The sequence below is a fragment of the Hirundo rustica genome, chromosome 4 (assembly GCF_015227805.2).
Source record: "Hirundo rustica isolate bHirRus1 chromosome 4, bHirRus1.pri.v3, whole genome shotgun sequence".
Classification (NCBI taxonomy): Eukaryota; Metazoa; Chordata; class Aves; order Passeriformes; family Hirundinidae; genus Hirundo; species Hirundo rustica.
In genome coordinates this window covers 49641486-49655953 of record NC_053453.1, presented here as the reverse complement: position 1 = coordinate 49655953, position 14468 = coordinate 49641486, and the positions used below count along the sequence as shown (strand labels likewise).

At 36.7% G+C, this 14468-nt stretch overlaps 1 protein-coding gene across 6 annotated transcripts in view; it reads left to right on the top strand.

Annotated features, from left to right (window-relative positions):
• The window catches only part of CNOT4 (CCR4-NOT transcription complex subunit 4), a 77694-nt gene that overhangs the window by 50273 nt on the left and 12953 nt on the right, over positions 1–14468 (top strand). For 3 of the 6 annotated variants that reach the window (XM_040062271.2, XM_040062267.2, XM_040062265.2), the window contains 5 exons: positions 1202–1335; positions 5320–5475; positions 8088–8145; positions 8656–8905; positions 10779–11276. In XM_040062271.2, the coding sequence (XP_039918205.1) occupies positions 1202–1335; positions 5320–5475; positions 8088–8145; positions 8656–8905; positions 10779–11276 (1096 nt within the window). The remainder of the gene's footprint in view (positions 1–1201; positions 1336–5319; positions 5476–8087; positions 8146–8655; positions 8906–10778; positions 11277–14468) is intronic. The other 3 variants (XM_040062274.2, XM_040062269.2, XM_040062266.2) reach the window with 2 other exon arrangements.

Genomic DNA, 14468 nt, shown 5'->3' with positions numbered 1-14468 from the left:
TGTTTCAGACTTAAGATTCATGAGACCCGACCATAAATCTTGGCACTTATTTCCTTTGGTAGAGGATATATTCTAGTATCTGGAAACTGTAGAGAAAGCTGGAACAAATTCACTGTTTTATTTTGTATCTTGATTCAACTCATAACAATACTTGATTTTCAAGTAGTTATTCTTAGGTTGGGATGTCATAATATACAAAAATGATGAAGGCTCATCTTGAATTTCAGATGTTAGTTTAAATGTCGGGGGTAGGAGTAGATCTTCCTGGTTTTGCTTTATATATTAAGCCACAGAATATTATCTGCAAGCTAGACTGAAAAATACTCCCTTCACTTGCCAGATTCTAGTAGTCTGAAGTTGGATTGGACCTCCACAATTTCTGAAAAAAAAATTTTTTCTCAATTGATTCAACTAGCTGAAAGAATATTTAAATTTTTCAGTTATTAAAAAAAATGATTTGTCAGTTATTATTTAGAATATACTGTTTGTCATGTCATACACATCAGCTATTTTATTAAGCCAATATAAAATTACATTCATTTTGGAAGAACTTTTTGTTTAAAAGCAACTTTTTGTTCTTCCCATCTTCTGAAAAGCTTAATATGGTTGAAATATGAAATGCAGGACTGCCTTGGAGATGTCGTTTTTTATGATTTCTATGGTATATTTGTGAAGCTCTTGATTAGAACTGAGGAGCAAGTTCTGGTAAGGGTATAGGTGCTTTTTCTGCTTTTTCTGAAGTCTCAACAAGTTATAAATAGGTAGGTAGATCCAAGTGATTTCTAGGCAAGTTTTAGAGCTGTTGAGATCACATCTGTGCTGAGAGTGAGAAACACTGTTTTGAGTTTGGCAAGAGTGACCTGATAAGTTGTAAAGGGGACATATGATATTTTTATATATATATAAATATGTGTATTATCTATAATATGTAATACCTATAATATATAAAATATATATTATATAATATATAAAAATATATATTAAAATGCAATGTAGAAAGATTGAAAATTGGGAGACAGGATGAGAAACTTTAAAGAAGCAGCAATATGACATTTAGTCACTAATCTGTGTTTTGGTGATAAAATGCCTTTTAAGTATTTTTAGAACATTATTTTATATATATATAAAATATATTTAAAATATAGCTATAAATATATATATTAAATGAGTATTCATTCATTGAGAGTTTCTCTTTACTTAGGCGGGTAAGCACCAGGAATATGAACAGAAACTACTGCAAGAATTATACAAACTAAACCCCAACTTTCTCCAGTTATCTACGGGTACAGTTGACAAGAACAAGAACAAAGTGACAGCACTGCAGAGGTATGATGCGTAAGTACTGATGCTGGACTGCCTGGTTATTCTTTCTGGTTATTCCAAAGGAAACTTTTATTCCTATCTGATTCCCAATATTGCCTACTGTTTTTAGTACCTATATATGATAAAATCTGATAGGTTTTCTCTGTGGAGAAACTGTTTAGGAGTGATATTCTCCAATTTAGTGTTCCCTCTGAAACCACTCCACATTCCTCCCCTAGAAGAGGAGAATTGGAGGCACAGATCAGGACAATTTACTGGAAACAGCAGTGAGATAAGAAAAAAAAACAGTAACAGCAACAATACAAATGGCAGCGGGTACAAAGGTGTCAAGTGATTCACAAGTGATTGCTCATCCTGCAGAAGGCCCCAGCAGTACTGACCACTTTGTCTGCTAGGCTATGCTGACCCATAAGAGCGCCCTTCCCCAGTCCCCAGAAAATAACTTAAGGTGGTATAGAATTGATGCCTCCTTGTCCTAGCCATGCCCCTTCCTGGCTGCTGCGAAAATTAACCCTGTCTGGGACAGAACCACAACACATGCACCACTTTGTTCTAAATCAGAATGTGTCTCTTAGAAAAGAAACGTGTCTGTGTTTGGATCAGTAGTTCAGACCAAGATATTCTGAAAGAGGACCTTGTATTTTATATTTGCAAAACCAAATGTATTTGTTAAAGACCAGATGTCTACTCTCTTGGTATGGCGTCATTATAAATGCAGTTTGTATTTTTACAACTAGGATATCTTATAACCTTAGTATGTTTTTTTACATCATGATTTATAGTGCAGTCCATATATTTTTTTACTATGTTGTAGTTGCAGATATCACCTACTATGGCTTGCTAAAATAATATTCTGTTGAAGTAGTTTGTTCAGTAAGTTGTGAAAAGATTTGTCCATATGCGTGTATAAGTCACACAAAGGTAAATGAATGTCTGAGGTTTACCAGTCCTTAATTATTCATTCAAATGTCATATTTAAGATAAAGAAGTAAAAACTGTTGGTAATTTCTTCCACTTCTTTTTGTAGGAGTTTGATAAAGGAGGTGAGCAGAGGGGAGTGTGAAAGTTAGATTGCACTTCATATGTACCTTGACCTTTTACTCAGGGTTTGGGTTGTGTGCCAGTTCATGCACTGCTGAATTTTTCAGACAATAGTTTGCCAGTGGCAGCATCACTGCACAGCCGTCTAAATAAGAAAGCGGGTACTATACTAAAATACTGTCAAAGCATCTTGAATGAGCAGAATACAATTCTGAGAACTGGTATTCTAGGTGGTATACTTGGGACTATTTTAATTTCTGAAGGCAATTTCATATGCACTTCGACTGCAAATGGCCAGGGCTTCCAGTGGAATCTTTTTTCTTAAGGACAGAGCTGCTTCTTATTTCTCAGGCGCTGGTTCGATACTGACTCCAAAGGCAAAGTGCAGCAAGCAAAACAAATACACCACTTCTTGAATTTGGGTATTGATTATTTTATGTTTGAAAACTGAACTAATTTTAATTTGAAACCTAATTAGATCCCAGTGAAACAAATTATACCAGTGCGGGAAGAATGCGCTGTCTGAAACTCCAGCAAACTTTTAAGCCTTTAGGAAGCAATGAAGAGACGGAGCTTGGCCAGTCCGTGGTGCTAACATTCAGCACTTATGGAAAAAATTTCATGTTACTCTAAAGGCAGCAAGTGATAATTTTTGGAGGTAGTTTCTCTTGTCAGTTGAACAGCATAATCACAACTCGGACTCTGTTCTTTGCTAATGCCTAGGCACCACCTTTAGGATTGCGAAGTGAATTTCTTGCAGCTGGGATTTTGACGTGTTTTGTGAAGACCCATCTCATCAGTACAAAATGTGGCTTTTGCACTGGTGAATGCACATTGTTCTTTCACAGCTTCTAGCCAGTTGGGTTCTTGTAGGATTGTTTTTGTAGGATTCATTGACACGATATTCATATTTCTAGAAGTTTGTCACAGCCTCTGACAACTCTGAAGTGGTTCTTGTGTTTCTGGGGTGCAGAATTTCTGTTTCATAATGGAATAAAACAGAAGTTGAGTTCTAAATCATAGATGCTTAATTATAAATATCCAGTAGTAGAAAACAGTTTGTAAAACTCTAAGTGTTTTTCTACAATTGTTTTAATTTGAAAGGTCCTACTTGCAGACCTTTTCATCCTGCTGAAAGCAACTGTTAAAATCCCCTAGGGCCACTTTGTGTACTCTCTCTTGGTATGTTACTTGATAGTCGTGGTGACTATGGACTATGTTCTCTTAAAATTGGAGGTATATATTCCACATTTAAAACAGGTTAAGCTTTTTTATTTTCTTGATGACATTTTTCTGATGAACTGAAATGATTTTTTTCTTTTTCTACAAGAAGTACCAGTGCTGGTTGTGAAGCACATGCGAGTCTTTTAGGAAACAGCCCTTCAGAGGCATGCAGCCTGAACTTAACTAAAACAAACAAACAAAAAACCCCCCACACCCACAAAACCCTCCACCTCAAAACATAAACCAGTTTTTTTTCTCTTGGATTTATTTCTCCCTTTCTCCTTAGATGCAAAACTGACTTTTAAGTGGCATTTTAAAGTTAGTTTCAGTATAAAGATGGCTTTGCACTGTAGTGAACATAAATTTGGATATTTAAAATAAATCTGTTAATGGATTGACAATTTTGATATATCTAGTTCAGTTAATTTTTGTACAAGTGAGACTATTAAATGACAGATATTCTGCTGCTGTCTCTTCATTCCCTGATGTTCTGTATCTGATCAACTCACTAGCTCTAACTTAGTCCAAATGTGTGCAAAACCAAGATGAGATCTGTAAGTCAGGTCAAGGTACTCATCTATGCACATATTGTATAGGTAGTTGAGAAAAGATAGATATAGGATGGCAAATCTTAAAAAGTACTGAGATTTGAAGGGAGCTACTATTACTAATTTTATCTGAATAGAAGTAGGAAACATTTGTGTTTCTAAAAGCAGTTCATGAAATTTTCAGATTCTGACTGTGAAATTAGTCAATTGACCTGAAGATGTAGAGGAAATGTTGGACCATGTAATAGGAGCATACTAACATAGGGGAACATCAGGAGGGACATCTATGTTAAGTTGTTGGAGTTTTTTTGTGAAAGCTGCTTCCTTACGAAGACAGGGCTTGGACACTAAAACCAGCTCCTAACAGAAGCAAACAAAAAGCTGCAGGTAATGTAGAAGAATTTGAGAACATGAAAGCAGATCTTTTACAGTAAGATTGCAGGGTTAGCAGACACCACTGTATTTGAATCCATTTGGTTATAGATTATATTCCATTTTGCTGAAAATTTGTATGGAATGTAACTGTTTACAACGAAAACTTGAGCTTTGAGTCCTCTCTTGAACTTTTTTCAGTGCTAATGTGCACTCTAAAGTGAAATTTAATATTACTTTTTAAAAAGGAAGGAATTATGGCATTAAACTAGAATTGAAGGAACCAGCATCTTGAACAGTGTGGATTCCTGTGTAGGTGTAAAACATAAAACTTTATCTGTTGTGGCCAGGCTTGATAGGACCAGGAATATAAAACATATTAAAAAAAGAATGACTGAGCTCATAACTTACAGAACTTAAAAATAGTTATGGGCTAAAGCAAGTAATTCTAAGTGAGGTATGCAGAGGTCTGGAGACTTGAACTACTGATGGCATTTTTCATTTTTATTTACATTTTTTTTCTTCTCCCTCAATTGGACAAGTTTGCAATTTAGTATTGGCAAAGCAGCTATCTATTCAGGAAAGAAAACAGAATTTACTCTGGTTTTCTCTCTACCCTACCTATCCCACTAACTTTTTAAGTCATCGCCATTTAAAATCTGAAAAATAATATCCAGATAAATCTATTGTTATGGATTGTCTGGCACAAGGATTTATTTCCCCAGTGTTTACAATTTTTAAAACACTTTCTTCATAACTTGAACTCTTCTATTTTTTTTTTTTTTTTTTTTTTACTCTTGCCTTTTTCCAGACCCAACAGTAATAACAAAGATGCCTGGCCATCATTACAGAGTTCAAGTAAATCAGCCAACGGTTTCACAATGGAACACAGGAAAACGCCTCCTATATTAGAAAATGGCACAGACCCAGAACACATGACTCCAGATGGTGCAGACTCAGATTTCGGGTAATTGTGCTGCCTTTTATACTTCAGATAGCTTGCTTTCTCTCTCACTGATTGGTGTGGAGGGAATGATTCTTCAGTCTCTCTGGCTGGAGAGCTGGATACAAATCCTGATCAGGTCACAAAAAGCTGGGCTTAGTGTAGCCCATATTAAAAAGACTGATTGGCAGATTGTGCAGGAGAACCCTAACATGAAGTTAGTAAGTTACAGTACAGGTAATGGCTGAGGGGAACAGAATAACCAGTGGATTGAGAGCTTGTACAGCTGTGCAGCCCCAGTCAGAGCTGAGCCCTTCCTTTTTTTCTATACAGAAGTTTCCACAAAAATAACACACTATTTGCTGTACATCAAGGGGCTTGTCACTTGGAAGAGCTTCCATAGAGGCAAGTTGAATGTTAGGGCTAAAATATCTGTCATTTCCTTCCAGTGATGTGTTCCAGAACATAACATGAAGGAAAAGGTTCCCCATTTACGACTCAGAGGGACAACAGGGCAGCAGATTCAACTGAGGCTTCTTTGTGTAGAGGAAGTAATTCATCTGCTTACAGTAATCTCTTATTGCCAGCCAACATTTTTTCTTTTTTGGTGCCCTTCTTGAATAGAACTGGTGTCCTTTTCCTCCTTATGCATCACTTGCAGTTACAATCTTAGTCTGTAGTCATGCTGGTTTGTTTATGGACCTCTTTAGGTAATAAATGCTAGGCTCATTCAGAGGTTGTATGGAAAAAAGCAAGGTAAACCCTATTTCAAGCAGTGGTGCTGCTGATTAGGTTGCCAGTCTTAATTTTAAATCAATTTTGAACCAATGCATTAAAATGGAGAGGGTTGTTGAAAGTGGTACCTTCTTGTTAGGCTAAATAGCAGTCTCATTGAGGAGTGCTCAGAGAGCCTGTGAATTGCATCTCAGTAGTGATGTGAAATTCTTTTTTCTTTTCCTGAAAATAATGTATTTAATGTAAGTAAAAATATTGTAGTCAATAGATAATGAGTTTTAGTCATTCCTGAGCGCTTGAAGTCTGTCTTGCAAATAAAGGTGCCTTAGGCAGGTTCAAGTATAATAATCATTTTCATCACTTAGATTGTCAGTAAAAGTTATCATACTCATAGCTTTTTAAACTACAGTATTGTGACTGTTAGCTCTGTAGGAAAAGAATTTGACTGGAATATCAGCTCTTCAATCAGAATTGATTGTGTAATGAGGAGTCTACAGCAAACTTCTGTGCTATAGGTATTTGGAAATTACTAACCAAAAGCAGTGTGTTTCAAATGGAAGAGCTTTATTTGTGCTGTTGGATCACTAAGTAGAGAGTACTTGTAAATCTTCACTGGAGTAACGTGGTGATTTTTCTTTTATAGTCAAAAATATTTCAGCTTAATTTATCTGTTTGAGATACTGACTCAATCAGTGCTCTTTTTTCACAAGAAAATGTATTGATGATTACTCTTACAGTTTCTTTTAGAATGGAGAAGTAATTCTGCTGAATTCTGATTAGTCATTTTGGGGTGAGGGGAAAAATTACAAGTGGAAGAAATCTTATGAATTGTTGACCTTACTATATGGCTGTATGCAGTAATCAAACTTTGCAGCAGCAAGGGCTGTTTGAAAACAAGGTGTATCTAGAATCTGAAGGCTGCACCCAGTTAAAAGAAATTGTTACATATATTTTTCAACATCATGACTGTAATTTGACTTGTATCACATTGTGGCCTCCTAGTGGAACTGACATTCATGTTCTTATTTCTGATGCTGGTTTGTAGAATCTGTGTATTGACCTGCGCAGCTTGATGCTTGTGCATCTTTTCTCACATGTAGATGAAAATGAGAGTACCTTGAAGTTGTAAAGCAGAGGTTTTAGTGTGAACTTCAATAATACCATTTCATTAATGCGGTATTTAGCATGATTGAGGCAACTCACAGATGCCCATAAGAATCTTGAATCCTGAGATGTGCCGTTTTAGCCGAGTCACAATAATTTGCAGTGAATAGCTTTCTGAGGTGGTTTTCTGCTGTATCTTATATTATCCTTATTTTTAGCAGTTTTTTATGCTATGTTTTTTTCCCCTTCTGTCATCTCAAACCTCAATTTTTTTGACTTGGGACTAATGTGTGCTAGTTAAAATCCTAAAGGCTGGTAGGAAGCTTAACTTGCCACCAAGACTAAATCGTTAATGTTTCATCTCTCTGAGATTTATTTAGAATTTGTATGGAAACTGAAAACTTGTGCGTTCGTAAAATAGATCTTTTCAAGTTTCTTTGCAGTAGTATTGTAGATGGAACTGACTGTTACAAAATACTGTCACAGTACAGAGTTCTGGGATTTTGTATGGCATAGAGTTGCTATGAACACAATCAAAACTTTTCTTTTATTCCTTAAGGTGGTCAGCAAGCAGAATGGAGAGGTGAAAAGTATTACAGTCTATGACAAATGATTGAAATGCTTATGATTAAAAAAGCAGTCTCATTAAAAAAAAAGTGGACCTTTTTCCTTCCTAATTTCTACTTCTTAATTTTTGTCTTTATTTTAAGGCTTTTCTTCCACTACAAAAGCAAATGTTGAGTTTTCACATTGAATACTTGAGTCTCTTACTGTCTTTTTCCCTCCCACTTTTGCAGCCCTATCGATAAACCTTCAGATTCCCTCAGTATAGGAAATGGTGACAGCTCTCAGCAGGTAAGACACAAAGATAAGTGCTTTGAAAGTAACAAGTGGGTTTGAGGACTTAGTGCACCTTGCAGTTGGAGAAGCAAGTATTTTCTGAAGTGTATCATAATTGAGCATTGGAATGGGCTGTCCCAGGAGGTGGTGGAGTCTCTGTCTCTGGGCGGATGACTGGATGTAGCACTTAGTGGTATGGTTTTAGAAAAGACTGGGTGTAGCACTTAGTGGTATGGTCTAGTTGACAAGGTGGTGTTTAGTCATAGGTTGGACTCAATTATTTCAAAGGACCTTTTTCCACTCTGCTTGATTCTGTGATAATTGTAAAAAAAAAATAAAAATGCTATTGCTAAGTTGATTTTTCGTTTGACCTTGTGCTGAGCTGCATATTAACAAACGTAACTGTGGCCAGAAGTTTTGAGGAAACTTTTCATCTGAGTTAGTGAAGAATATTTTATATATAAACTCATTTTTCTTTCTTTTCTATATAAACTCCTAATTTTTCTCTTTCTCTCTTGCTTGTAGATAACAAACAGTGACACACCTTCACCACCACCTGGTTTAACAAAACCCAATCCAGTTATACCCATCAGTTCATCTAATCACAGTGCGCGGTCTCCTTTTGAAGGGGCTGTAACAGAATCACAATCACTCTTCTCTGACAACTTCCGGCACCCTAACCCCATCCCTAGTGGACTTCCTCCATTCCCCAGCTCTCCACAGACTTCGAGTGACTGGCCCACAGCACCAGAACCACAGAGCCTCTTCACATCAGGTACGTCCCCAGATTACATGGCCGGGTATTGCTTGCTTTTGTAGTTGCTTAAAACTTTGTACAGAGTTGTATAGAGCTCAAAACTTTGTAGAACCTAAGGCTCTAGGACTTGTTCCATACTGTGCTTTCCCCCCCTTACAAATGGTTACAATTTGTCACTTAGCTGCAGCTGAATTGCACTGACCTAAGGGTTTCTTCTTAAAGAAGAGCTTTCAAGCTGCATGGCTAAATTATCAGGATGCTTATTTTAGGGTTTTTTTAGCAATATGCATAGGATGTGATACGTATGTTTTAATATTTAGTGTTAGAGGTTTTTGTTGAGAGTAGGGAAAATACATGATATCAGTATATATTGGTGTGATAATCTCTAATTCTAATAACAGAAGCTGTTCTGTAGAATTCAGAATTTTCTTAGTATCCCACACAGTTATCTGAAGGTGTCTAATCTTTCTCTTCCTGAGGTGAGATTCTATAAATTTGGACAATTTATGTTTAATTTCATCAGCTGAAAGATACCTGTGTTTTTCAGGTACTCTCCTATGTATACCCTGTCATATGCATGAAACATCATTTTAGTTGTAATGATATTGTCTTGGGAATGGTTAACAGTATTTAAGAGCTCACAAATTTTAAGTCTGAGAGAATTGCTAGAAAACTAAATTAAACAGTATCAGTAAAAAATTGAATGTAAATAACAGGTTATAATATAGTTAGTTTACTTAGTGAATAGTCATCTTTTGATGTTTATCTTGCTCCTGGATATCATAATTCTGTTTGTAAGCAATATTACCAAGGAAATTCCTTTCTGCTAAGGCACTTACTTTGTGATGCACCAATTTTGTGAGGATTAGGTAGCAGTGAGAGACAATTTCCAGGTAGTAGAGATCATAGTTAATACAGAGTGTATAGTTGCTGTTTAAATAAGAATGAAAAGGACAAGTTCTTGTTGGTCTAGCAACTCTTTATCTATCATCAGGGATTTTAGAGTGAAAATGGAAGTGTAAATTTCTGCTCTGAGAGGATACTGAACCTTCTTAAAAAGGCAGACCAGGTCCCTACCAGCAGAGGGAGCTAATGTTGTGACTGATGCTACCCTGTACTTAGCAGCTGGCTTGACCACAATTTTGAGGAAAGATCATGTGAAGATAGACCAGCATTCGCTGAGTAACAAACTTAATGCAATCATGAAAAGAAGCAGTAACTGAAAATGAAGGCAAATTCTGATAACTTTTTCTGTAACTCTGCCTCAAAATATTTAACAATATCTTGTAATGCAGTTCCCTTTTCTATTTTATCATTGTGTCTCCTCAAGAATTTAGCTTATTTCTCTTCATAATGGTTGACAGTAGGGGATTTTTTTGTGGGTTTTGTTTGTTGGTTTTGTTTTTGAACTACTGTTCTGACGTTCTTTCTTTTGAGGGGGAACATCCTGCTTATCTTTTTTGCACAGCATTAATGGTGAAAGCCAAATACTGATCTGAGCAACAACCTTATTTAAACTCTGTTTGCTCACACCTCCATGAAGTAATAGGGAGTAAAGAAGGTTCTAAGCAAGTGGTCGTTGGTCTCTTTCTATTTGGGACTATTCCTGAAAATACTTTCTGGATAAGGCTTTTCTGTAGTTCAAAAACAGACCAACTGTGCAGTAAAAATGTTGTTTGGTACTTCTAGCACTTCACCTTTAGTAGAAGTCTATGAAAGTTTGATCTGAAAATGGCATTCTAAGCTGATGAATAAGGGGTCTTTGGGGAGTGTATAAAGTAGTATTATATGAAAGATAAAAGACCACAGTCAGATATACAGGCTGAAGTCTTTATATGGAAAAATGATGTCTAATTCTGGTTCTAAATCCTGTTCCTTTCTTCTCCAACAGAAACTATACCAGTATCCTCCTCCACAGACTGGCAAGCAGCTTTTGGGTTTGGTTCCTCCAAACAGCAAGAGGATGACTTAGGGTTTGATCCCTTTGACATCACCCGCAAAGCCTTAGCAGACCTGATTGAGAAGGAACTGTCAGTCCAAGACCAACCTTCCCTTTCACCCACATCTCTTCAGAACCCTGCCCCACACACTACAACTGCCAAAGGGCCAGGTTCTGGATTCCTGCATCCTGCTGCACCCACAAATGCCAACTCTCTCAGTAGCACCTTTCCAGTTATGCCACAGAGGTTTCCACAGTTTCAACAGCATCGAGCAGTTTACAACTCCTTCAGTTTTCCGGGCCAAGCAGCTCGCTATCCTTGGATGGCCTTCCCACGCAATAGCATCATGCACTTGAACCACACAGCAAATCCCACCTCAAACAGTAATTTCTTGGACTTGAATCTCCCACCACAACACAGCACAGGTCTGGGAGGGATCCCTATATCAGGTAGGTGAATAGGGATAGCGGTGAATATGACTTAATTCATGCTCTCAGCTTCTCTGGGTCAGAACAGGAAGAGGAAATAGCCAGCAACAAGCAGTAGACTGTTATCTCTTGACTGTCATACTAGGTTATGAACAGAGGGAGGAATATTGTTTTAAATAGGTCCTTTGTATTAAAATAAAAGTAACTGGATATTTAGCCTTGTAAATATTGAGCTTTATAAGGAAGGTGGAGTATTATGTGCCCACTTAATTTTGTGCCAAAACAGATTGGTATTTTGGTTCTTCAGTCTTGCCAGACTGGCTTTACTTGAGAATAGGCCCTAGAGGTGCATTGTGACTTTGACGTTGGCATGCAGGTGTTGACCAGAGTTCTTAAAATCATGCAAAAAATTGTAATGATGGTAATTTGTGCCAAATGTCTTCGCTGGGTTGTTCCCTCTTGCATGTAACCAAATGGCTGCACAATAAAACGTTCTGTGCTGTTCATTTGTGTACTTCAGATGGCCTTAATATTATGCTAATCTTCACTGCATGGATGCTTGCAATGTGTGTAAGAGGATTCGTCCTGATTCTGAGGGTTGTGATGTTGGAGAAAAATAAATGTGCAGTCATGCCAGTTTAGGCTGCCCTGAGTGGATTAATAGGCTCTTGCATCAAACATTACAACTAGGGAGCTGAGTGTAACAATAATTGTCTTGATTAAAAATTCACTTCTGGGGTTTGAAGTTCTTCCAATTTAGCTTGTCCCAAACAAATTCTCTTCTTGTAACAGGGGAAAAAATTGTATTACATGAATCATGAACTGCAGGTAGAAAGTCTCTCTTAGCTCTTTGTAGCCTTGAGGGGGAGAAAACTGCTCTTTGAGATGTTGCCGGCATTATTTTTTTTTCATGGATTTTAGAAGTACTAGCTTTACTATAAGAAATTGACCTAGGAAAAGTTAGTGGTTTTTTGATGCTCTAGTTCAAGAACTAATTTTGGTTATTACTTAGCTCTACTTTGTCCTCTTTGAAGGCTTGTTGGAGCTAGTGTACTGCTGTAGGGTCTTCAGGCTGATTCAAGTATAAACATGGTCCATACTACAAATGCAAGTAGTTCAAAACTATATACTGGCAGTGGCAGCATTTTAAGCCTAAAATGACCGGTACAGGTTGCACAGAAAAAAAAAGTTGTTTCTGGCACAGAGTAACAAAGTATGGCATCCACAGCTACATTGTTGCTCCCTTTTCCCTAAGCTACACAAGAACTTTCCGGAAAACAACAGGACATCACTTTCCAACTCTACCACTCAATTGTAAACACTTTTACTTTGACGAGTCAATAACAAGACTGTCTATGGCCTGGGGTACCAGAAAAGTCCTTTAGAGTTGAAAAGGATCTGTTCATAGTATGGGTTGATTCTAGGTTTGCAAAAGTATTGCATTATTTTAATTTTATTCAGCAGTTTGAAACTGGAACCTTTTGTATTTGTCAAAGACTTGTAGATATTTTTTTCAACTTCTGAAGAGTGGGTTGTGTGGTGCTGCTTGGTGCACAGCCCAGGCTATCTACTTACCCCATAGGTTTTAAGGTAACAGAATTGATATTTAAGTATGTCCTTTTTTTTGTATGCAACTGCTACAACCAGTTAATCTAAAAATATTTTTGGCAAATACCATGCTAAAACCGAAATAAACATCTGCTGTAGTAACCATGGAAAGTTCCTTTGTGTTGGTTTTAATCTCTTCTTATAGAAAACATTGCTGGGTGACTGGCTGACAATTAGATAGCAGTTGCTTCAGTGCAAATACTTCTCAGCTGATGTATATCAGCTTTGATATATCTTGAAAAAAAGAGTAATTTCCACAAGGACAGATTACCTCTTTCTTTTTTCCTGCTGCCAGAAATTAACTCTCGGTTCTCATTTTAGTTTGCTGGGTTATGAGTTTGTATTATTTATATCTATTTTAGTGCTCTAACTGCTTCAGAAGTACAAATAATTTGAAAAGTCAGGAGATGACCTCATAGCTCTTTTCTTGTGCGTTGACTTAGTAGTTTCCAATTTATTGACTATTTTTTTTTTTTATCTGCAGCTCGAGTACAGGTCTCTCAATGAATCCCTTTTATATCCTGTTTGAAAAAAATAATTCCCATCCTTTGTATGCTTTTAATCTATCAGTAGCAAGTATTTAATTACAGAATTTTCTTAGTTTCCTCAGGTAATTTACAGATACATCTATCTGGTGGGGTTGGGGCAAGAAAGTGGTGTCCAAGTACATGCATAAGACTTTATTTACAGTAGTTTGTAATGTACCCTAGCTGACCTGCTAGAAAGGCAGTGCATATCATAACAGCTGTTTAGCAGTGTGGAACAGTGAGTTGTAGTACACTTGAAGCTCCTTTTTCTTGGCTCTTTTATTAGTCCATATTAGGGTGTTTTAGTAAATGTTACCAACTTGGCTGCTTCACATGTGACAGGAAAAGAAACCAAGTGCAGGTGCCACTACACATTCTGTCTAGTAGCAGAGACCCTCTACTGCTGTAAAAGCTGCATGTTTCTTAAGGTCTTTAATCACAGGTTTTTACTGGATTATAAATTTCTAAAGTAGTTAATACTAGACCAGTTACAGGTAAAAAAAAAAAAAGGCAGGTTGAGAACAGGCACATTAGTCTGTCTGCCTGCTCTATTTAATCAACTCTTCTGAAGCTTTTTATTTATGTGAAAACAAGCAGATCTAATAATTTCTATAAATTCACATGTTAGTATAGTATTTTCTAGGCTTTCTAAATTTAAGTTGGTTTCACTAGGTGTATTTTTGATATGGAAGCTTCTATTAAGAAAATGGTATATTTTAAACTGCTGCTATTTCTGCTTTAGACATTATTATTCACATGAATTTGAAATGCTTGTGTGTGGCATGTTAAATGTAATTTGCCTTTTGCTTATTTGAGAATCGGAGCGTGCTGTATTCATAAGTTCACAGCTTCAGGCAAGGCTGTTCTGTGATGTGTACCCAATTTAAATAGAGGAACACAGGCACTACTACATTTTTTTTTTTTTAAATTCAAGCTCTCACTTAAAAATAGTTTCTGTGTGGAATTTGGTTGCTTATTTCTCAAAGGAAGTAGTATTTAATGCAGTTCCCAGCAAAATGACACAATTGACTTCATAGATTTATGTACTTGAAATGTGTCATATTCATCAGGCATACAT